The sequence below is a fragment of the Aythya fuligula genome, chromosome 13 (genome assembly GCF_009819795.1).
Source record: "Aythya fuligula isolate bAytFul2 chromosome 13, bAytFul2.pri, whole genome shotgun sequence".
NCBI classification, from domain to species: Eukaryota; Metazoa; Chordata; class Aves; order Anseriformes; family Anatidae; genus Aythya; species Aythya fuligula.
This window is the reverse complement of record NC_045571.1, coordinates 7,666,382-7,689,823: the sequence shown is the minus strand read 5'-3', so window position 1 is coordinate 7,689,823 and position 23,442 is coordinate 7,666,382. Positions and strand designations below refer to the sequence as shown.

The window sequence follows — 23,442 nt, the reverse complement described above, 5'->3', positions numbered from 1 at the left end:
TTTTTTTAATGTTTCATTTTCTAAATTAATAAATAAAATATGTTATAAATCTTAGGTGCTATACTCATTATCCAACACTATATATACAAAAGCAGACATATTAAAACATAGCAATTGACCTTGGTCAGGTAAAAAGAACTGAAAGTGACTTCTTGGACCATTGAGTCCAGCCCCCAGTACTAAGGCACCACAATATGTAATCCCTTTCACAAACACAGTAAGGTTCAAGCCTAAAGAGGCTGTCTCTAGTACCTCCCACTGAAAGACCACTTCGGGACATAATCGTTCACATCCTCAAAATGATTTTAATTTTCAGCCTAAATTCTTTGCAGTTAATTCTTAGGCAAACATTGCCTTTAATATTGGAAAAGCCTGCCTCTCTTCTCAGTTCTCACCCTGATGCATACTTTTGCTCTGTATGCACATGGGGAGAGATAGAGAGATCACAGCTGTACTCCTTGGTTTCCTATCAAAGGATTAGCTCACTGCATTGCCTGTTCACCTTTCTTGAACATAAGTGACCAAGACATCATGTAAAAAACTGTTCGCAGGTTGCCAAAAATAAAGGTAACAACTGTCCTTCACATTTATGTGAATAACAATTGCTCTAAGAATCATGATCTTTTTCTACTAGTTCTAGAAAAGTGCAGTGTGTAGAGGGTGTATTCAAATTACAGCAAATTTATTTCCCTCCTTTTCAACACTATTTAAGTTTCAAAAATAAGTTATTAAATTACACTAGGTCCAGCACATCCGGTTCCACCGTCTTGTAGATTTTGCTCAGAAAGACTTCCACCTTATCATCACCCAAGTGACAGATGTCCAAGATACAGACAACATGCTTGCCGTCTAGATCCATCGCTGCTTTTACAATTTCATCTAGAAATTAAGAAAAGTAGTTTTAATATACATACAATAAAAAAGCAAAGTGAATTGATGCTGTTTTCCACAAAGTTATGTGTGTATGTTCAAGTTTCTTTCATTGAAAAACCACACTTGAACTATTATGTGCTGGTCTACTATGAATTATTATTTTTGGAGGGTGGAGGTGAGGGGAGGGGGTGTAGAATCTCATTACTAAATTCATCCACCAGAAATGATAGCATCAGAAACAGAAATACTGAAATATGCACTACTTAAACATTAGTAATTCTCAGATTCCATAGAATCAATCAAGGAAAAGTAAACGTATTTGAATAAAATCAGATCTGTCTGTATTAACATGCAGGAAAACACTAGGCCTACATAGCATTTTGCAGCATGTCATGCGTGAATAGCACTCAGCACAAGTGCTGTAAGGTGCTAGTAACTAGAAGCATAATAGGCAAATAATTCAGTTTATAGGCAGTGTAGGTTGCATTAAAGCCGCTGTTCCATGTGATATCAGCGAAATGAGTTGACTTATTCCACTCTATTTCAAGCAAATCAAGGCAAATATCCACATGCTCAGGCACAAGTACTGACTCCTATGTCAGTAGAATATGGCAAATAACTGCAAATACTATCTAGGTCACTTAGGAGTTAGTGATTTGGATATTAAAATACTATATTCAGAGTACAAAACAGCTCCAATAAAAACTGCCTTGAAAATTCAGTATTATATCTATTTAAAGGTAGCCAAACAAAATTCACGTATGTGTCACGGAAGTGAGCAATGCCTGATCTACAACATTAATTTCTACAGAGGATTATCTCTTGTGCTGGGATACAGAATAAGAAAAGATAAACGAGTAATGCCAGTGAAAGTCAGTCTCACTTGAAAGTGGAAAGGTGTCACAAAGTGTTCCATAGCTGGTGGTCTTCTGCTGATAAGCAGAGATGCAACTCATGCAAGACAGTAATGTGTCATTTTCAATGTCCTCCATTTGAAGTAAGTGTGGGTTTTCAGGATAGAAGAGTGGGAGAAATGCGACATCTACTGCTACATCGTGGTTTATACCTGTTGAAAAAAATATTTATTAGCAGAAATCTTCATCTCCAGCCCATTTACAACTTCACATTGCATTTCTTCATTAAGAAAAATCAGACTATTGCAGGCTGAACACTGATATATATCATCAGAAAATGTTTACACACTTGCTCTTTGTTCATTAATTAATAACTGATGACTAAAACTACATTTCAATAGAAACCTATGTAAGTATACATACACATTGAAATTGATAGTTACAACATTATTATGATTTAAGGTCATCAATGCTATTAGCTCAGGAAATATTAAATCAATATTGGAAGCCATTTCATACTTCTTTTTAGCTTCATCTCTGCTATGAGGACAAAAAAATCATTTTACATTCATTGTATCTACGCAGCATGTGGTACAGTACTTGTGCTACCTTCATCTTGAATATTTTATTCCATGTTCCAGGATTCTAATGACTGTAAATGTTTAAATACCTTCTCTGAAAATCTCCCTTAGCAAATAATGGAAACTTTAAAATTACCCGAACTTAACATGAGCACTATTAATCTAGTCAATTTCCTTCTCCTTTTAATGGCAAAATAAACCAAACATTAATATCCTGAAGTAATGCTAACAAACAGATCTTGTTGCATATTTGTCATCACCTTGCATATTTATATTTTAACAAATAAAGGTAAATCAATTGATGTTTTGTGGTAACCAGAAGCAGCAGAGAGTGGTTGATGAGTATGGCTAAAATACAAGCTCTTCATTTTCTAGTATGGAAGAAATGCACTTTTAAAAAGGCACTTAAAAAAGATAATTAAGAAATAAATGCAAAAACAACTCAGTGAGGATATGAGCTCAAAAGAAGCATTTCAAAGTGTCCTTTTCCCTTAAGAACACTACCTTGCTCCTGATGGGTACTGCTCCAACAGAAAGATCAGCTGACAATAAAGTGCAATTGAATAATTTACCTAATTATGTCAGACTAGTTCACTTACTGAACTGAACCTCTCTCTCTAATCGTAATAATGAACAGCTTAAGGACTATACACAACCTTCAAATAATCCACACATGCCTATACACAAAATTGCAATTATATGGCAAGTGGCAATAGAAATAAGATATTCAATTATCTCAATTAATGACACGATGGTAATTTTAACAAGCATTACTGCTTTCTGGTGAAATAATATTCTAATTCCTTTTTTTAACAGAGAACTGAAATGTCTTTAAAAACATCTTTTTTTTTAAAAAAAAAACAAAAAAAACCAAAAAAAACCTTAAACACCCAAATTTGAATGACTAAGCCGAAGAAATCTATTCAGTTTCTGGCTAACCTTAAGTCATTCCAAGCATAGCAAACAGCCAGGCTACCAAATACTTACCCAGAACTGTCACTTCATAATACCCAAGGCCACTAGCACTTTTAAACTCATTGATATTTTTATCTGTTCTCATTTCTTTTGGCTGGTACACAGCTGCATGAAGGTTGTACTGTTGCATAAGTAAGTCTTTGTGCGCATAATCAAATTTACGTGGGATGCTTTCTGGAAAAACTGTGCTGTGATGCAAATATTTCAGCAGTTTGTCTTTTACTTGTGCCCACAGGTCACTCTGCCATGAATCACAAGTTCCTCTGGTCTCTTCAGTTTCAGGTATAGCACTTAGTCCTTCTTGGTCTAGTATAAACATAGCAAATAGTTAGTTGCTTATGTACTTACAGAATCCTGTCACTTCTTTGGTAGAAGAGAAGTATATTCACTAGAACATCGCAGTTAAGAAGACAGCAGAATATTCAAAAGAAAGAAACTAGAGCTGGAACAGGAGTATATGACTAACCTTAGAGGCTAGACTTGTAGTTATACCTCTTATTTCAAAACACTATGTTGAACATTATGGCTTGTATTTGGAGAGGACATAATTTGCTCAATGAACATCCAGAAAACATGAAAGCAAGTTTAAAATATGTACAAGGGATTTTATTTACTTATTTATTTATTTTTTATTTTTAAACCATCCTAATTGAAACCACACACATTCATTTTAAGGTATCTACACAATATCCCAGCAATTCCAGAGACAGTAAGAGCACAGCACAATAAACACTACAGCTACCAGGAATTCCTGTAAAAAATAATTTCAGGAGAGAACACCCAATCTGATTCCTCATTTTTTAAAAGTCATGAGAAATTTCACTGAAGACTAAGAACCAATTAACCCATTAATTATCAAACTTACTTATGGATATGTTTTCTTAATTCTGAAGAACAGATCTCTACGTAATACCTAATGCTGTTCTTTCACTTGAAAAAAAAAAATCACTTTAAACAGTTACTGTATAAATTTTACTCCAATTTGAAACTTTCCTCAAAATTTCAATCTACAATATATTAATCATTTGGGAAAGTTCACTGTAAATTCTATTGTTTTAAATAAACACAACGAAGTAGATAATCATCAGTAGACTAGAAGCAAACCATCATTATTACATTAAGATGTGCTGTGGCATTCCTAAATAAAAGGATGGACAACAGTATCCATACTACAGCTATAGGTGGAAGTAAATTGACAAATGTTGATGTCGAGACAGATGCAAGCAGTAGACAAACTTTCAGATCAAATTACATGACTCAGAGTAAATCTAGACAGCTTTGAAAAGAGGAAAACATGACAGAATATTTGCATGAAATAAAAACCAGACTAAGCTACACAAAACGATAATTGATAAATTAACTTCTTCCTTCATTCAAAAATAGATATCAAGAAAGTAACTACTTAAAATATGAGTTTATATTTCAATTGCAAAGGAAGAAAGAAATATTTAATAATATTAACTGATAAAAAAATCCAAAACGCAACCATCACTCTCATTACTGGCTTGTATGTTGCATTCATTTCCTCCCACATCTTGTATTTGTCTTTTAATTAGATTCTAATGTAGCTGTGGAGCTACCTTCCTGGAGATGGACAATTTTATTACATGCAGATCACTATAGTTAGAAAACCATCAAAAAAAGATGCAAAGGCTTGTGCTACTAAGCCCACTGCACAATACTTCTGAGGTACAAAACTGACCTGCAGTTTGTATAAACACTGAGAATTTTTTTCTCATACAGGGAAACAGCCTAACAGTGTCCTTTCAGCCATCCTTTATAATACATCAGGGACATGATGGAGCACATTGACTTTAACAAGTTCATACAGTGGCTCCCTAGAGGCGAATACAGCCAGATGCATAGAAAAACTGTCTTGACAAACAATGGTTGTAAGGATATCTTTGTTGCTTGTGTTGGACCTAAAGGGTAGAAGCAGGTTTAAACGTAACGTTAAAACCGCTTGAGACATACCTGGGTAGTACTGTGAACTGTCTGATACAGGCTGTTCATTTTTGTCTTGAACGAAATCTTCACGCTGAACTTTGTCCAAGCTATAAAAGGAAAGTTAGAGTGTGTGTATATATATATTTATACATTAAAGTCTATTTAATCTCAAACACTATGCAGCAAAAGTTCAGTTCTTGACAGATTTCTAGTGATAAATGAATCAAGCCTGAACGACTGAGCATTGGTAGCTGGTTTCACATCACAGGACCTGTAATATAGCAGCTTGACATAATGAGACCTACTATGCTCTGTAAATCAATTTTCAAGAGCTCAAGATAAGAACTGCTTTATTTCATTGCTTTATGGAGTAGATAGGGAAGTATTTTATACTCAAAAGCCAGCATTTGTTGCCCTCTACTGAGCACCTACTAGAAATAGCATGCGTGCCACTAAAAGCTGAGTATCTCAGACTATCAGCAGGTTTATGACTTAATTCTAAAGAAAATACTACACAGCATTCTGCTGTGATTTCAAATCAGCACACTTCAGCAGTCAAACACAAAGCAAGAATACAGATGACTCTTCACTCCAGAATCCAAATGATAAATTCCAAATATTTTCTTTTGCACATGCTACCCTGTCATAATAAAGAGGTAAATCAAGCAAACCAGAATTTTTAATTTTAAAAATAATTTTATTTAAAATAAAAATATTTAAAATTTAAAATACTAAAATAAAAGAGCTTATAAAATAAATAAATTTAGGAAGTTATACTTTCATTTTTAACCATGAAGTTTTTAACTAATGGTTAGCAACTATACTCTACAATCTCTAATCAATTATCTTGGAGAAATGTTGGAGAAAAACATAAATACTCTACAGCCACAACATAGAAAGATATGCTCTTAAGCTCATTTATTCCTTTCTTCTTTGTTACACTCCTCTTATAATAAACTCAACAAGATGTATGAACAAACTCAAGAAAAAGACTATTTTGCATCACAAACTACTGAGATATAGGCAAGACTTGGTTCAGGTACCACTGAAATTCTAGTCTACCAACGTAATTACCAATAAGGTATTATAACTGCAAATACACAGAAACAATACACAGACAGTGAAAAAGGGCCTGAAGCAGTGCATGCTGTTTGGTGGGCTATTTTGTATTTCAGTTGTAATTATTATTGTTTTCTTTCCAAATTTTCCCTATTTCATATTATGGATAAATACTGAAAATTCTGTGTTTCATAACAAATGGAACATATCTAAGATGAAGTGATGCTATGAAAAGATAAAAGGAAATACACTGTGGTTTTTTTGAGTATGAAAGTACATTCTACGAAATGCACTATTATCGTTGTGTGACCTAAGTACTGGAGTGACTATCTTGTGATCTCTACCTCTAGGCACAAAAGAATCCTCATTCAAACAGCACAAACTATACAAATAAGGTTTCAGCTACTGAATTTTGAAACAAAAAGCTGCCATAGAGAAGCATGACCGCATTTGCTCCCCAAAACCCAACCAGGCTACAGAGGAGAGCTGTGCTAAACGTATCAGTAAACAGAAAGTTGTATGAGCTTCAATGCCATTGTAGGGTTCAAGACGTTTTTCAAATTTTGAGGTCCAGTGCAACCTCAGAAAGATAAATTCAATAGGTTGTATCTAATTTCATGCAACGGTATTTTTGTATCTTCTGATGCAATGTAGCTGGAAAATTTTTATCTTTCTAAAAATAATTCAGTAATTACATCATGACTCCTATGGTATTATTTTGAGATCAAACAATGCTTCATTTTATGAAGAATTAATTCCTTTTACCTTAACTAACCTAGAAAGTAATTACTGTGTATGCACAGTAATAAACTATTTACATATCAGCTATATTAATAGATTTTCAAGCCATTAAAGACATTATCAAAAGCTATTAACAGAAGTTGTCTAATTAAAAACAAATGCCCACAAAACTTAATTCTTACTTTCAAGACTTTCTCAACAAAAGACATGAAAATCTAGTAGTGTTATGAAAGGCTTGCTCAGAAATCAACACTTTGAGTAAGGCACAAGACAACTAACTTCCCTCTTCGTTAAAGCATGGGAGTACACCAACTCATACTGCTGACAAGTTGATATTATGAAACTGGCTTGTTTTTCTTTTCAAACTGTTTTCCAAGGTGAGAAGGCTCTGACTTAGCTAGTTTTGCCTCTTAAAAATTTTGAAACTAACTTATCACACTTCTTCCCAAGCTTCTTACACAACCTGTGGCTGGAAGGTTTTCACCTGCCTGCCCAAGACGTTACTGCTACAGGACTGCTTTGTGGTGGATGGGTCCACAGTGCAACCTGGGCTAGGTTCGTAAACAAGGCAAACTTACGTGTGAATACACAACAGCTTACATGTTTCTGAAATAACCCAAATCCTTCCATATAGTGTTGTGTGCTGAGGCTGTTGTAAACCAAAACATCCATGTTCCTAATTTGCCCGTGCCAGCTTTATGAAAACCTGTGCCACGACAAATTTGCTATTCCCAGCCTGCAATCTGCAGACTCTCCTGTCCATTAGTTCTCATTGGAAGGGATAGGAAATGGAGAAAATGAGAAAAGGGATAAATTACACTAAACATTTCGAAGTGAAACTGCAAGGACAGAAGTATACAAGCAAGGCACTTTTAAGCAGTCTGGCATGTGAACATGTAATACACCAGCAACTCTGTGGTACCTGCAGTGCTAAGCTTCTAAAGATTAAAAAGTTAAGAAAGCCATTGTGTTTTTTTTTTTTCCCCATTTCCGTGAAAAAAATAAGCCTGTCTAAAATTTCTGATTTTTCCCCCTTCATAAAAAAAAAATCAATTGAACTACCTTACATTAAAAGCTAGTAAAAAATAAAGTACATTTCTCTTAAGTGTCTCCACTAGCAAGGATGTAAATATTAATGGTAGTGTTAAATTAATCAGTTTCCTCTTACCTCGTTCTTTCTGAAACCCTTAATAATCAGACCATTTCACAAGCATTCTGATAATACTAGATGGCATCCTATACATGAGTTACCTCAGAAATGTAGGTATTGAGGCGGTCAAATAAAGAACCTTAAAATAAGCTATTACTATCTAAAAACATGAAGCCTTCAACAATGCAACCACATTCTGAAATACTGCACAAAATACTCGACACAAAGTAATCTAAGCTATAATGCATACTAAGAAATATTTACTGTTATTTCATAAACATATTAGAATATTCCAGTGAGAGCTGGCATTCTGCTACTTTGAAGCAACAGAACAGAAAACAATGCAAGCTTGAAGTACTTCAGGCTAGCCTTCTGTTTTTCTCCTGTAATTTGGAGAACTCAGAACAACCACATAGGTAATTACAGAAATACACCAGTTACCTTTTAATTATATAGAGTGAAACAGCTTCCCATAATCCAACACAGACTTTCTCCTCCTTTACTAATGGCATAGAGTGCAGGACACACAGGTAGCGAGGACAGTAGTAGATTGAGAAAAGCAGAGAACAAAGAAAACATGCCTTAACTTTTTCTCCACTTTTAAGAAATGGGGAGAATACATTCTTTCCCATCCTCCCCTCCCCCCTGAAGAAACTAAGTATTTCTCAGCAAGCAAAAGAAAAAAAGTGATTCCTCCCATTCAGAAAACCATCCTGATTTTCTAATGGATTTGTGGCACATGTTCCTGCAAACTCCTGCACCACAATACCCTGAAACCCATCCTTACACCTGGCGGCTATACAGCCTCTTGTCCCTGAAGACAGCAAGTGTCAAGTCCAGCTGAAAGATGTGTCTGTGCTGACTCCCCAGCTAAGTTGGTTGCTGTTAAACGGAAACCCTAGCAGCTGAGGTCTGCCCAGGTTTCCCCCAGGGCTATGTAACTTGCTGTTTGGCAGGTGCATGATATTAAAGTCAGGTGTTATGCTAAATGAGTGAGTTGCAGAGTCAGACAACCATTTCCCCTAGAAAACGCAGTGTCTACCAAAAGGATCTTCATGGAAGAATGGTCAGTAACTTACATAACCTCCATCACTGTGATTGTCACTACATCCCTAGCACCAAAAATTCTCTTTAGTGAGGAGTGAAGAGGTGCTGAAAGTGAACTAAGAAGGCAGGTGAAGGGCACAGAGAATCACGGAATGATGGAGGTTGGCAGGGACCTCTGGAGGCCATCTGGTCTAACCCCCTGCTTAAGCAGGGATATCCAGAGCTGGCTGCCCAGGACCAGGTTGAGACACCCTTTGAACATCTCCAAGGAGGGAGACTCCACAGCTTCTCTGGGAAACCTGTGCCAGTGATCAGTCACCCTGACAATACAAACAGTGCTTCCTGATGTTCAGACAGAACCTCCTGTGTTTAAGTTTGTGCTCACTCCCTCTTGTCCCATCACTAGGCATCAACGAAAAGAGCCTGGTACCATTCTCTTTGCACCCTCCCTTCAGCTATTTATATATGTTGATACATTTATATCAACCTTTAAACTTAGCAAATGTACTAACCCCTGAGCCTTTTCTTCTCTAGACTGAACAGTCCCAATTCTCTCAGTCTTTACTCATATGTTAGTTGCTTCAGTCCCTTCGTCTTAACGGATCCCACTGCACACATGTATCACGTACTCATGATACAAACCCCAGTTGCCACCACCAAAACACCAGATATTTGAAATTACTGTCATCACAGAGTTCATAAATTCAGGTTACTCAAGCTTTGTTTGAGACAAATGACAAGAATTTACAACCCTTAAACAAAATTGCATGAAGGAAGGAAGTTTTCTACCCCAGACTAGCAAATAACATTCATTCTGCTTTCTTAATAATTTCCCACATGTAGTCATCTCTTTAGGTTCCAGTTTTGTCAGGGCTATGGATCTGAAACTCCTACCTGGATTTTTTTTTTTTAATCATTTTCTGGATCCAAAGCAAGTTCGATAAAGATTGAGTGTTGGGCAGTGGAAGGAGTCAAGCAACTTCTCAGAGACAACTACACCTCTGTGAGCTTACACCTCTGTAGCACCAGTGATGATTTATAGCTTAATTACCACTAGCAAATCCATTAATGCAATCACACTGTTAACTTTGCTTGCTAATTATGCATTCCTCGCTCCTACCTTTGACTCTCCTATTTAAACTATAATCTCTCTGAAACAAAGACTACATATATTGCTCTATTTATCATGATGGACCCCTGTTACTAGGTATTCCTTAAGTAGCACGGGTAGCTCCCTAAAAATTTGTTTAATAACAGTCAAGATTTTGTTTCAGAATAAAATAATCCAATATATTTGACCTAGAATCAATGTGGAGGAAATTAATAGAAAATATTAAATTCCACTCTGTTGTGTTCTTTCACTTCCATACAGATTCCTGACCTATAAGAGTTTCATTTCAAACCTATAAGAATTTAATTTCAAGTGTCTTTGCTTCATCATTGCAAATATTTAACATAATTAACTTCACATGACTTACCCAAATTTCTTTCTTGCAGACCTTGTGAAATAGTTGTAAGATGGTACAGGAATAATAGATGTACTTCCCCTTAAGATAGGAAATTCACCATTATTTTACAGAATTCTATTAAATGGAAATACACAGAGCAAAGAACATGCTTGCCTTTTTTTTTTTTTTTTTTCTTCCCCAGGCAGAACCTAAAATATTCTAATGTTGGCATTTTTCTTATGGAATGGAAATCCACTAACATGCTTGCGATGACAGTACCAAGACAGAATTTCTATTCCCCATTTTTCATTGTAAGCTTTTGTTCAATACTAATTACATTTTGCCTGCAAAATATTTGAAATGCCTGCTCTCTTCCAACTATTATGACTTTAGAATGTGAAAAGTCAAGAAAAAAAAATAGCTTTTATAGCATGTGAAATCAACTAAAACAAAAAACGTGACTTGTTAGATTTTTGCAACATTAAATCTTTCAGTATATAAACGAGGCTTTTAAGACTTGGTACAATTCCACCAGAACTTGCACAAACATTGCAATAAAGGATACATTTATACAAGCAAATATTTTACTCTTGAAACTAAAAACGTTGCACCAGTTTTTTTCTTATCCCATTTTCTTATACTGGACTGATATCCTTTGTCTGTGTCTAACTAGGTGCAATAAAATTTCACAGAATTACATCACAAGCAGAGCCATAGTGCTGTGAGATATTTCAAGCCTTCAGGTTACCGTATAACCATCGTCTCCTTTCCTTTCTAACAGCAAATTACAGCTATGTGTAATACCTTCCCTTAACCAGAAAGGGGAAAAAAAGTTAAAAAAAAAAAATAATATTTTTTTATGTTTGGATTTAAGGAATAACTATACTAAAACATTATTCCTCCCAGTTCTGCATTTCCAGTGAAGAAACCATTGTAACTATTACTTGTTTCACAGATGGGTCACTAACCTATAGATTGTTGAAGTGTTAATTACCTTTATTGAAAATCCCTGAGAATTACAAAGTAGCAATGAATTTTAAAAAAAAGAGAGCATTATCAATCAGATGCCTCTGTTGTAATCAATCCTCCATTAGCCTGAATGGCGTAACCGTCATCACCTGATGCTAGGAAAAGCACAGAACTACTTTTAAAGATTAAACTACATATCCTTTTAAAGCCTTCTTATGTGCTTTTCTATGACCTAGGTTTTGAATTAATTTACATGATCGTTTCTGAGAAGATACACTACATATTTATGAAAAGAGCTTACTCTTCTGCTTCTGTCTTTCTCTTGACTGTGCTCTTTTTTGATTGTGGAGTTTGATGCCATTGTTGTTCCCCAGGAGCATACTGTGGCCCCAGAAAAGACGTAAACTCTTTAGTTTGAAGGTTTTCCTTCTGAACACCATCTTCTTTGGACACGGTAGAACTTTCAAGAGTCTGAGAAGTATCTTTCTGCAATAACAATTAATTAAGAGTTTCAAAGCACCCAGAGCTATTTCTTCCAACTCAAAACCCTGGAAGTGTTAAAGTATGTCTTAGAGCAAGTGAGTAAGATAAATTCTGTCTAGAAAGTGACAATGCGCAAATTGCAGTAATCCACTCTCCCACATTCTAATTTACATTAATTAAATCATCTAGCCAGTTAAATTGCTAGCTTCTAAACAGCTATGCAGTTTTACAGAGGACTGCTACAATGAACTCAGAGAAACACTGAATCACTGCTTTTTAAAATTTTAAACTATTACTTGCAAAACTATGTCATTCTCAAAATAGCACATACAGCTAATCAAGAGACAATGTAGCCAAGTTCTGGATTCAAATGCGATATTCTCAATTCTAATTATGATCATAGCTGCTTAAGTGCTATAGCATTAATTTTCAAGCTCTGTACCTGAACAGGTTCTACTCCTGAGGCATCTTCAGCTACATTGCTACAGTTGATGTATCTTATGGCGCTAATTATTCCTTGAATAGCAATGCGCTTGTGTTCCCTGTAGTGCAAATCTTCAATTTCTTTCCCCATTTCACCTATGGCTTTCAAAACTGATTCAACTGCAAAAGAGTAATTCCCATAAACAAGTTTTAAAGAAATGCACTATCAAAAAGTCTGAATGAAAGGTTCAAAGAAAATGAAAAAAAAAAAATTACTAAGTATTAAATTGATTTTAAAGTAAGTTTTTGAAGGATTTTAAATCCTCTTGTTTACATCACATGAAAAAAATTAATATGCCCTTTTCCCCCTCATATGCATTAACAGATATCAAAATTTGTGTTTCCAGGTGAAATTAATTATGTTCTTCCAAATAACTGTCTTTAATGCTGTTTTAGCAGAGCAGTCAGAGTAAAACTTCTGGGAAGACTTGAAGCTCATGTAAGTTGTTACGGTTCTCCTGCAACTATGTACACAAAGTGCAAAATCTGACTTTCTGTAAGATGAGGATTTGGCCTGTGATACATTATGAGTCACGAAAGGGATTCTTTCTTAGAAGACATTACACATCTGTGTAATCACTAATAATAACTGTATTACTTTTTAACTGATGTTTCAAATGCTTGGAGTAAGACTGAACTGAAAAAGGCTACAGATCTTAAAGATACTTGACAATACCATACCTTTATTACTTTTACAATACTTCAGAAAGCTATTTGGAGGTCGTGGAAGAGGATAATAGCCACCAATGACAGTTTTCTTCATTTGATCAGCTTCACTCTGTGTTTTAGTCCAGTGAATGAAGTTTTTCACTTTGGTATCTCTGGTGTATGGCTGGCCCTTGTGACACCCTTTTAAAACAAAAATAATCAGATATCAAAAATAAAGTAGGTTATAGTCACGAGTATTTATTCTCAAATGAGCATCTTGAATTCCTCAGCTAACACTTGCATCTGATACTGAAAGTTAGCCAAATGTTAAATAATAAAACAATTGGCAATACTACTAGAACATTTTTTTCACATGAGTATATGCAACAGTAAAATGATCAGAAATCATTTTGTTACTTTGCCTTTGCTAAAGACCTACACATTCTTCATTCTTCTATAACCTCAGCAGGAAAGAACGGGTAGATCCTCTTCACAGGGTTCAGCAAATATCCGGACAGGTAACTGGTAAGGCATGTATTCGTTGATGTCTGGTTTAAAACCAACATACTGACTAAATTCCAGTTATATCAAATAAATTGTCTATTTCAAATAAGCAAGTCTACTTCTAAGCTATGAATTGAAATAGATCTCATCCAATGGTTTGTCATCTCCAGCTGTAGTTCTCATTTAGGATGCAAAGAGACATAAAATGAAGTTAAGCTAGGCTGAGGAAAAGCTCAAAATAGAAATAATTAGAAAACTAACTAAGCACAAAATATACTGAAGGAAAACAAGTAAAAAAGACTCACAAACCTTTCATTTAGGTATAATATGTATCACCTGTTAGGAAAAAGACTAGCTTGTTTTGTTAGTCCAATTAAGCACAAAACACCCTATCCAGCTTGTTAGAAGAGACCATGTGTGTATAAACGACTATGTTCAGATAATTTTTTAGCACATATTACTCCCTATTCCTCCTTGTCAGCAGCAAGATTCAGGCTGGATGAGTAATGTAATAGGAAATCTGAAGAAACGAGACAGGCAGATAAACACAGGAAAGAGGCATCTACTTTATTTCATACTCCGTTGCAATTAGGCCATTACACCACTCACCTACAACGCTGTGCTACATCTGCCTCCTGATCAAAAAGCCCAAGTACTACAACGAGCTATGCCTGATTCTGGATGTGAAATGCTGACTGATGCTATCTAGTGTGTAGTATTGCAGGGCCATAACGAGTATTGTACTGCAGATATGAGTTTTCAAATAAGACTTTCTAGAAGGAATGCTCCTTCAGCAAAGCCCAGTACGACAACCCTTTCCAGGCCACATGTTCTGTACAAGGGCCTCTGCATTGGGAAAGATGAAACATAACAGCTCTCAAGTATTTGTGAAAATATAAACTAAAATAAATTTAACATACTGATTTTTTAAATTGTAACAAGGAAATTTGTAACCCAGAAAAGCTGCAAGTAATATTTAATTTTTTAAGATATTGGCAACATTCACTGCAACACTATCTAATGATTAAAACAATCCAAAAGATTTAGTAAACATATGGCTTAACCTAATAGTTGTACTTTTCATAAGATACATCAATTAGTGCCTCACCTGAATGTAATATGCCGCCTTTTTTTTGTAATAGTCCAAGCAATTACAATTAGAACCACATAGAGCTAAAACTACTTTAAGTTACCTGTAATGAATATCTGACTTTCGTTCGAAGTCGTAAGGTAAATTGTGCTGGAAGGGTTGTCACTGAGGTCCCGTACCACTCTCATCTGTGTACACACCAAGTACGTCACTAGAAAAACAAACAAACAAAAAACCTTTTTTCCTCGGTATTTAATTGGTTTTAGAATTTCAAGACTGACTCATACTGGATTAATTTTAATTAAGTGGTCTAAACATGTTATTTTAATTCTTGACCTTCAGCATGTATTTAGCCTTTGCTATAAATTAGAACATAGAGATGGCATTAGATTTTCAAATTCAGAAATGTGCAAGAAAATTTCAGCATACATATTAGCACTGAAACATGACACTTTATCTGGTAGGATGTCAATGAAATACGTAACAGTGTTAAAAGAAGGGTGAGTAGCTTGGAGGAAAACAGAGAGAAGGCAAGGAGAAATATTTAAAGCCTTTTAAAAAATCCATAAGGATTCCCCAGTTTGAAATGTAACATTACAAAATCACAGAAAATAACTAACACAGCTCACAAATGATTTCTGTATTGCCAAAAATATTTTTTTCAAAGAAACAAAGCTTTTCCACATTCACCTCTCCCTTCATCCAATCATCTTACATTATTCCTGTCTATAAAAAAAATATTTATTTATGGAGAAAGAGAGTAAGAGATTTAAAGAGCTGCCTTCTTTCTTTAGTTGTTTCTGATGAAAGAAGTGTTGCCCTGAGTGCTTCACTAAATTTTCTGTTTGAAATTAACCACATCAGATGAACCCCAGGTTGTGCTGCCTCTATCTGTCTAGATTAACTGGTAGGTTGCAGTATGACAAGAATTTCAAGTACTTTATCTTATTATTATTACTATTATTTTATTATTTTTTTTTTAGTTTGTAATTCCTGATCAGCTATTTTCTGTTTGAGGAGATAAAGCAAGGCACTTAAACAAAAAATCAATGGCAATTATATTCAGAATTTGAAATTAGTGACCAACTAGAAAAAACATTATGAACAGTTATTAATAAGTACTGTAAAGAGATAAATACTTGGATGAATATGCTCAAACACATCTGGCTGAGAAGTTGCAAATATTTCCAGTATAAATGGTTGCTCTGAGGTCCCATCAATGGCATGTGCCCAACGATAGAGCCAGAAGTCTTCACTGCGTTCTATATAAACAAATATTAAGAAAAACATGTAAGTGTTTCTTCGGAAAGTTAAAAAAGGTTTGATAAATTCTTAAAGTTTTATTTATAGAAAAACCTCTCTTTCTTGCTCGTTCAATCCTTCCTACAAATGTCACAAGACCAATAACATCACAAGAATGATTGTTTGGTAAGTTATCCAGCTCTGACCTAAAAACAGAACAGAACAAAAATGTTGGTATTAATGAATGAACGACAAAACATAAAGCTTTCTTAAGAGATTTCTTAAATCACATTTCCAATTAACACTCAGTGTAATTTAATGAAATTTAAATTCCAGCTTGACAAACAACTAATTTCCATTTTACCTTGTGATAAAGCGGTATTTAACTTCAGGTAATCCCCACTCTGGCTTAACCATTTCTTCTGGAATGATACTTATTTTGGTAGGTGGGTCACGTACATTAAGGCTGATTTCTGACAAACAGAAAAAAAAGACCTGAGCATGTAAAACATGAATACAAACTGAAGAAAACACTTTTCGTTTTAAATAAAAACAAAACCTGAAACAAAACTAGGTAAAGTTTCATAAAAGATGTATTTCAACCATGTCTCACTGCTTGTGAAATCACCCACGAAGTCCTCTAACTTCGTATTTCTATTGAGATAAAGAAATGCGGGTACAGCATTCCACAATGCAACTTTTGAATCTGAGCAATGCTAAATTTTCCAATGAAAAATTGGAACATGAGCCAATTAGTTTGTTCCAGATAGGTATTTTAAACAACAGCAAAATAAATTAATACAATACTGCTTAGCTATGAAATATTTATTTTTGTTCTCAAGTGTCACTACAATCTAAAATTATTTTGCAGACAACGAAGAAAGACAGAAGACAGAACCAGCACATGAGAACTTCCGTGTATGACACCAGTTCAGGCAGTTATAAGTAAGATAGAAACGATGACGTGGGCATGCAAGAAGACAGAAGGTCTTTGCATTTCTATATCATAACCCCTGAAAATTTTATTTTATTAAGCAAAGTGTTTAGATGCTAAGTAACAAACATGGTAGAACATTGGGGGGCAGGGGATGGCAACCAGCTAAGAATAGAGAAGGAATGGCTTCAGCATATAGAATGCTCTAAGTGGTACTCTACTGTCTCTCTCATGAGACAAAACTTGCTGTTATGAAAAAGACTGTTCTGATCCCGTTTCTACAAGATACTTGGGCTCAGATAAGGGATTATTTGAATAATGCACACAGAAAAGTAATTGCTAAGAATAAATAACCTATACAGCTGTTTCCTTATCAGGCCCTTCCCCCTCGTGGTATGACACCAGGAAGGCATTATATGTAAAAAAAGACCTGATTAAGAATTTTCTTCAGGCTGCCACTTGTTAGATATGTATTTGGAGGACTAATGTGGTTTTGCACGTGGTGTTTTCAGGCAGTATTTGTGAGAAAATTTCTGAAAACAAACCACTCCTCTCTATCCATCGAAACTATTCATCAAATTTTAAAAAATTTTGGTCGTTTTGAGATTAGATGAAAGCCATATACTCAGCCAAAGATTATATACTGGGATTACTCAGAACTGAAAGTCAGTCCAGGCTATTTGAAACAGCTGTTTTCATCGGTACCACATAAATTCAGTGATGTGTGAGACGTACACATTGCCCAGAGGTGGAATTCAAGATGAGGGTACTAAGTAATTAAGCTTTAGAAGTTTTAGGTTATAGAACAGCACCTCTTAGCATGTCATACAACTCTGCAAATGAAACAAGTGGGCGACACAGAACTCGCTTCACAGAAAACCAGGCATATGCCAGAAGCATGCCATCTTGTAGAACTCTTAGTTTTCAAAGCCCCTTCCCTTGTAGACTAACGAATTCTAGCTTTGTTAACCCTACAGATACATTTTAAAACATTTACAGGTGAATAGTCATACGGAACACTAGAAAGGTGGTATGTGATCAAATTACAAATTGGAACTGATTATGAAAACAAAGTAATTGTTGACTTGAGCAACCCAGTGTAATTGATTTCTTTACCTAGCTATCTGAAGAATTTTTGGAACACCCCCTGCACATGCTTTAAAAATTGAAATAGAGAGTTTTATGTTGAGTAGTTACTGAGGCATTACATTTCACCTTTGTTAACAAAGGTGAAATGTATCACCTGATCATGCTCCAAGAGCTGCATAAAATCAACTGTAGCTGCTCTAGGAAATTTTCTAGATGTTATTCTTTTCAGACTCTCCTCTTGTAGGATATATGTAGGATATATGGACTCAAGATCTACCACCACATGGCCCAACATGCTTTGTAAGTTCATAGTGAGACAAAATTCTGAGCTTTGAGCTAAGAAATAAGATACTGCATGTACATGCTGCTATGAACCAAAGATTTATCTGTGGCCTGAAAGTACTCTGTGGCACTTCACTAGAGACTGATTGTTTTAAGTTTCCCATTAGATACTATCATTTATGGCCCATTGGTCTCATTTGCTATTTTGATCTCTCCATCAACACTAATGCTTGTGGAAATCAGTAGTGTAGTGTGAACGAAGCCATTAGGATTGAAGTCGTTGGCCTCAAAAGTCACCTCAGGGCATATCTTACTCTGTTCTCTTCCCACAGAAAGGTTTTGCAGCAATTATGATTGCTTGAGGGAAGGTTTATAAATATCATCAGCTCCCCTCCCAAAATTCCCTTCCCAGCTAAACATCTCTCTCTCCTGTCAACTCATCACAAACACTGCACATTAAGATCTGATTTTAAGGTGAAGATACATTAGACAGAGAATACACTGCTTCTAGCAGTGAAAATATTGTTTATTTTCATGCACTGTAGCAACTGCATTAAGAAACTGTCATTGTTAATAAGCTATACATACATCATCCATCAAAAACACATATTTGCTTGTTTCGAGGCAGCTGTTTATATTTTCTGAATGTTGGTTGTTGTTTTGTTCTGAGTATAAGCATGTAAGGGGAAAAAAAGCTCAGGTTCAGTGAAGTGGAAGAGAAAATAAAACAACTGTAGACCAAATGTAGTGTGGAAAGGCTATTACTGTTATATTCCACCACTTGTATTTCTGTGGCACGGCTCTTGAATATCTGTCAAACAACAGCACGTAAGAAAACGCTTTCTCACAGTCAAGGAATATTCTTCAAATATGAACTCCCATGGTGCTGCTGTTTCAGTACAGACAGCAGTCATCAACACCAGTTTTTACTCAGTGGAGTTTTGCAGATACACCAGGGCCTGACCACACTAAAGCCTACAGTCAGAGCAGGTGACTATGCGCTTCAATGACCTGGCAGTATGTGCAAACAGTGCACAAAAAATTATCTGTTTTACTTATCAGGAAGAAGCAGAATCAGACTAAAATTCAGTACCAGAGGCCCAGCATTATGAACTCAATACTTGAAATCAGGGATTTTTATCTTTATTCTTTTATCTTTATTTTTTTTAAAGGTTTTTATCTAATTGTGGCAAAAAACTTCATAAATGTGATTCAAATTTAAACAGGGATGAATAAGTTATTACACATATATATCACATCAATCAGTCTTGGCAATGGATCACTTGCTGTTTTACTTTCTATTTCCCCTTTTTACAGCTATATTTCACAGAATCAAAACAGATTTCTGCAATACTTAACCAATTGTAGCAAATCTCTTCATCTGTGAATCTCCCGGGGTTGGCTGTGTTTTAAATGGATAGCTGTTTTTGATAGCATACTGTTCAAGGAGGAGTACCGTGCCAACCTTCATACTGTTATACCATTCAGGACATAATGAATTCCACAAAACCATCGATATCATGCCTGAGCTATCAGCAACTTCAAAGTAAGCCTAAAGAAAAAGGGACAAGAAAACACCTTTTAGCATCATCTTTTTTTTTTTTTTTTTTTAAATAATGCATCAGCTACTTGACTCATGAATGGCTTCACTTATTACAAATGGATCCAGAGTATGTTCCAAAACCTGCACTGAATACTGGCGTTGAAGAAATCCCCAGTTTCCAAAGAAAAATTCATCCACAACTATGACAGCCCAAACTCTTATCTTTCTAGTACTCAGTAACAGTAGGTGATGCCTGTTTCACCCTATGCTTTTTTGGAGGAGGTTTGGGAAATACTGTGCACAAGAAATCAATAGAAAAACAATTCCTCCTTATCAGATAGAATGCAGTATTTAGAATAACACTTCAAAATGCCTCCATGGATAAGAAAACATGTTTTGAAAGTTGAGAAGCTGCAGTATCATTGGGTAAACATTCTTGACAAAAACATGATACAAGACTATTTTCAAGCTGAAAAAATACTCAGAAGATCTGCATTGCAAACCACCATCTTTTCATTGAAATTGTGCTTATGACAAAGACTTCTACCTACTTTTCTTAAATGGGAAAGCTTTGAATCCATAACTGAGCATATCACTGAGCAGTAATACTTTTTTTTTTTTTTTCTTTAAAACAGTCTTACAGTGAACGGTCTTACAAGGTAGAAACCCACCAAAACAAACTAAGAATCATCTCCAGCAAAAGACCCAGATTCATCTTTGTGTGAAAGGGAATGGAAACGTGGAACAAGAGGTGAACATGGCCTTTCATTAACAAGTTCAATACCTCTCTGTCCCCACGAAAAAAATAGGAGTTATCGGACCTGTTTGTGAAGTGTTGCTCTCTAGGAAGCAGTCTGACTGGGATGGAGTTAATTTTCTTCAGAGCAGCCTGCATGGTGCTGTGTTTTATGTCTGTGACTATAACAGCGCTGATAACACACCACTGTTTCAGCTACTGCTGGCCTTTCTGTTTCTCCCTCTGCCCACGCAGCAAGTAAGCAAGGAGTGGCCACAAGGCCGGCAGGTGGTACCGCTGAGACAGCTGACCTGGTCTGACCTACAGGATGTTCCATGCCACATAACGTCGTGCTCAGCAATGAAACTGGGGGACAGTCTTTCCCAAGTACCTGTTGCTCTGAGACTGCACAGGCACCAGTTTGCCTTCGCATCACTCTTTTGGTTTCCCCCCCTTCTTCCCTTCACTTTTTAATTAAACTATTTTTATTTCAACACACGAGTTTTTCCTTGCTTTTGCTCTTCCAATTTTCTCCCCAACACCCTTCTAAGGACAGGAGAAATAAGTGAGCAGCTGATGAGTGCAGCTGTGGGTAATCGAGCACACCTGCAGTTCCATTTCCAAGAAGTACTACATAAAATATCACAAAAAGCTCAACATATTAGGAAGACCAGAAAGTTTTACAAAAAAAAACAATTTATCTGGAAGTCACCTGGTACAAGAATTAAGGGACAAAAAGTTTTTAATATTATTTTTTGGGGTACAAGACAAACTAACTCCAGCTTCCAAAGCATATAGACCAGAAAACAGTCTTTTAAGCAAATATTCTGTCTTTTCACAGAGAAATCTCAACTGGACTATAGTAACTGAAACACGTCTACTAAAGATTGTGCATACTACCAGCAACTCTACTATTTCCATACCTGGAAGGGCCTAGCGTTTTTATGAAGCAAAGTTATCTACAACATGAGTGTTAATGTTATGTGTTTACAACATGGAAACAGTACCTTCCAAATATCCTATAACATTTGTTCAAGAGCACGAATGTATACCCTAATGCCTCCTTACCTGATATGGCACATCCATTTTTTTCTCTGGCTTCCCGTAGTACCTTAGCCTAGACTTGTGCAGCACTCTGACCAGCAGCGGATGGAAGTGAACTCTGCTTCTCCACGTCATTTCCAGATGACCAAGAGAAGTCAGCTTAGAGACTGACATTAAAGAGGGAAGAAGGGAAGAGTGTTCACGACTGGGCATTTCAAGGGTTTTCAGTTGTAAAGCGCACAGAGCAAGAGTTCACATGTTCCAAGAGGCTTATTTGGTAACGCCACAAAACAGTTACACCTGTGTGTGATGCGCTATTGATGTTTACACGGACTGTAAGGAGAGGGACGCGTGCAGGAGGACACAGAGCGCTGTCCATCAGCAGCACACCCACCTCCAGAGCAGCTGGCGCTCGAGGGACACCCCCTGAGGGACAAACCCCTCAAATCCCCCCCAGAGGAGCACCGCACCCACCACCCCGTCCCCCTAGGCGCCCATTTACCATCAACGTCCACCTTCTCCGGCGGCTTCTCGGCCTCCCAGGTGTCCCCGTAGGGATCCTCGTTGTTCCAGAGGGGCAGGTAGTGCTTCCTCTCGCCGCGCAGGGGCGGCGGGCGCGGCGCTGAGGCGATGGGCGCGGGGCGGGCGGGCGGCTCCCCGGCCACCCGCTCGACGCCCTCCAGGCAGGGGAAGCCGTAGCGGAGGCGCCGCTCGTCGTAGAGGTAGGAGCAGCGCGTGAGGCGCAGGCGGGCGCCGGCCCGCAGGTGGCCGCGCTGCACCAGGCCGTTGAGGCTGGGCGCCAGGTGGCAGCGCTCCTGCCGGGAGCCGTCCGCCAGGGTCACGTCGTACCAGTACTGCGGGGTCACGGCGGCGGAGCACGGAGGCGCCGGGGGGCACGGCGGAGCCTCGGCCAGGTACCGCTCCACCGCCACCACCGTCAGCGGCGGCATCTCGGCGGGCGAGGCGCTGAGGAGGGAGGCGCCGCGCGCCGCCTCCAGCACCCTGAGCAGCCACGAAGCCTCCCCCCCGCCGCCACCGCCGCCGCTGGGGGAGGCGGGGGTGCTGCCGTCGTGAGGGTCGTCGGGCGGATCCGGGCCGGGTTCCTGCATGACAGCTGCCTCGCGGCTCCCCCCGCCGCTCTCCCCGGCGGAAGGCGGCGGTGAAGGACGGCGGCGGCGGCGGGCGGCCTCCTCCTGCCGCTACTTTCAGAGGCTGAGGCCGTGGAGCGGCCTGGGGCGGGGCTGCGCGCGCGCGCGCGCGTTCCAGTCAGCGCCCAACGGCCGCTATCATGGGCGGGAGGACGGGGTGGGGTGTGTGGGGGGGGGACGGTGACGGAAAGGCGGCCGGAACGGACCCCAACGGGGCTCCGGGGCTGTCCCCGCCGGCTCCTGCAGCTCCCCCGGTGCCAAACGGGGCGGGTGCTGCTCGGCCCCGGCGCGCTGAGGGGGCTCCGTGAGGCACCTGCTCCCCCGCCCCGGTTTCTTGGAGGGTTTGACCGCGCGCCTAACGGTGCCCCTGCGCCCTCAGGGCGATAATGCCTGAGGCGGTGTTTGTTCTGGTGGCGTGTCGGCACTCGTAGCCCCCGATGCTTTAAACAGCTCACATCTGCCTTATCTGCCTCCTCTGCTGTTCCCAGCAGCGGTGGATGAGTTAACAGACAGCTGGAGGAGCTGCTCCTCCTGGTCCCCAAACGTGCAGCCTCGCTTCTTTATTACTGACG

General features: G+C 37.9%; 1 protein-coding gene across 1 annotated transcript; it reads right to left on the bottom strand.

Moving 5' to 3' along the window:
* RADX (RPA1 related single stranded DNA binding protein, X-linked) lies at nucleotides 1–22,831 on the bottom strand. The gene is made up of 15 exons (XM_032196416.1): nucleotides 22,225–22,831; nucleotides 21,747–21,889; nucleotides 19,759–19,951; nucleotides 16,459–16,567; nucleotides 16,209–16,300; nucleotides 15,992–16,114; nucleotides 14,956–15,063; nucleotides 13,292–13,459; nucleotides 12,570–12,730; nucleotides 11,946–12,130; nucleotides 10,706–10,774; nucleotides 5,258–5,337; nucleotides 3,296–3,589; nucleotides 1,757–1,939; nucleotides 1–879 (listed from the first exon to the last, which is right to left on the bottom strand). Exons 1-15 carry the CDS (start codon nucleotides 22,829–22,831, stop codon nucleotides 734–736), a joined length of 2,661 nt encoding a protein of 886 aa, XP_032052307.1. The 3' UTR covers nucleotides 1–733.
* Nucleotides 22,832–23,442: the final 611 nt, after the last annotated feature.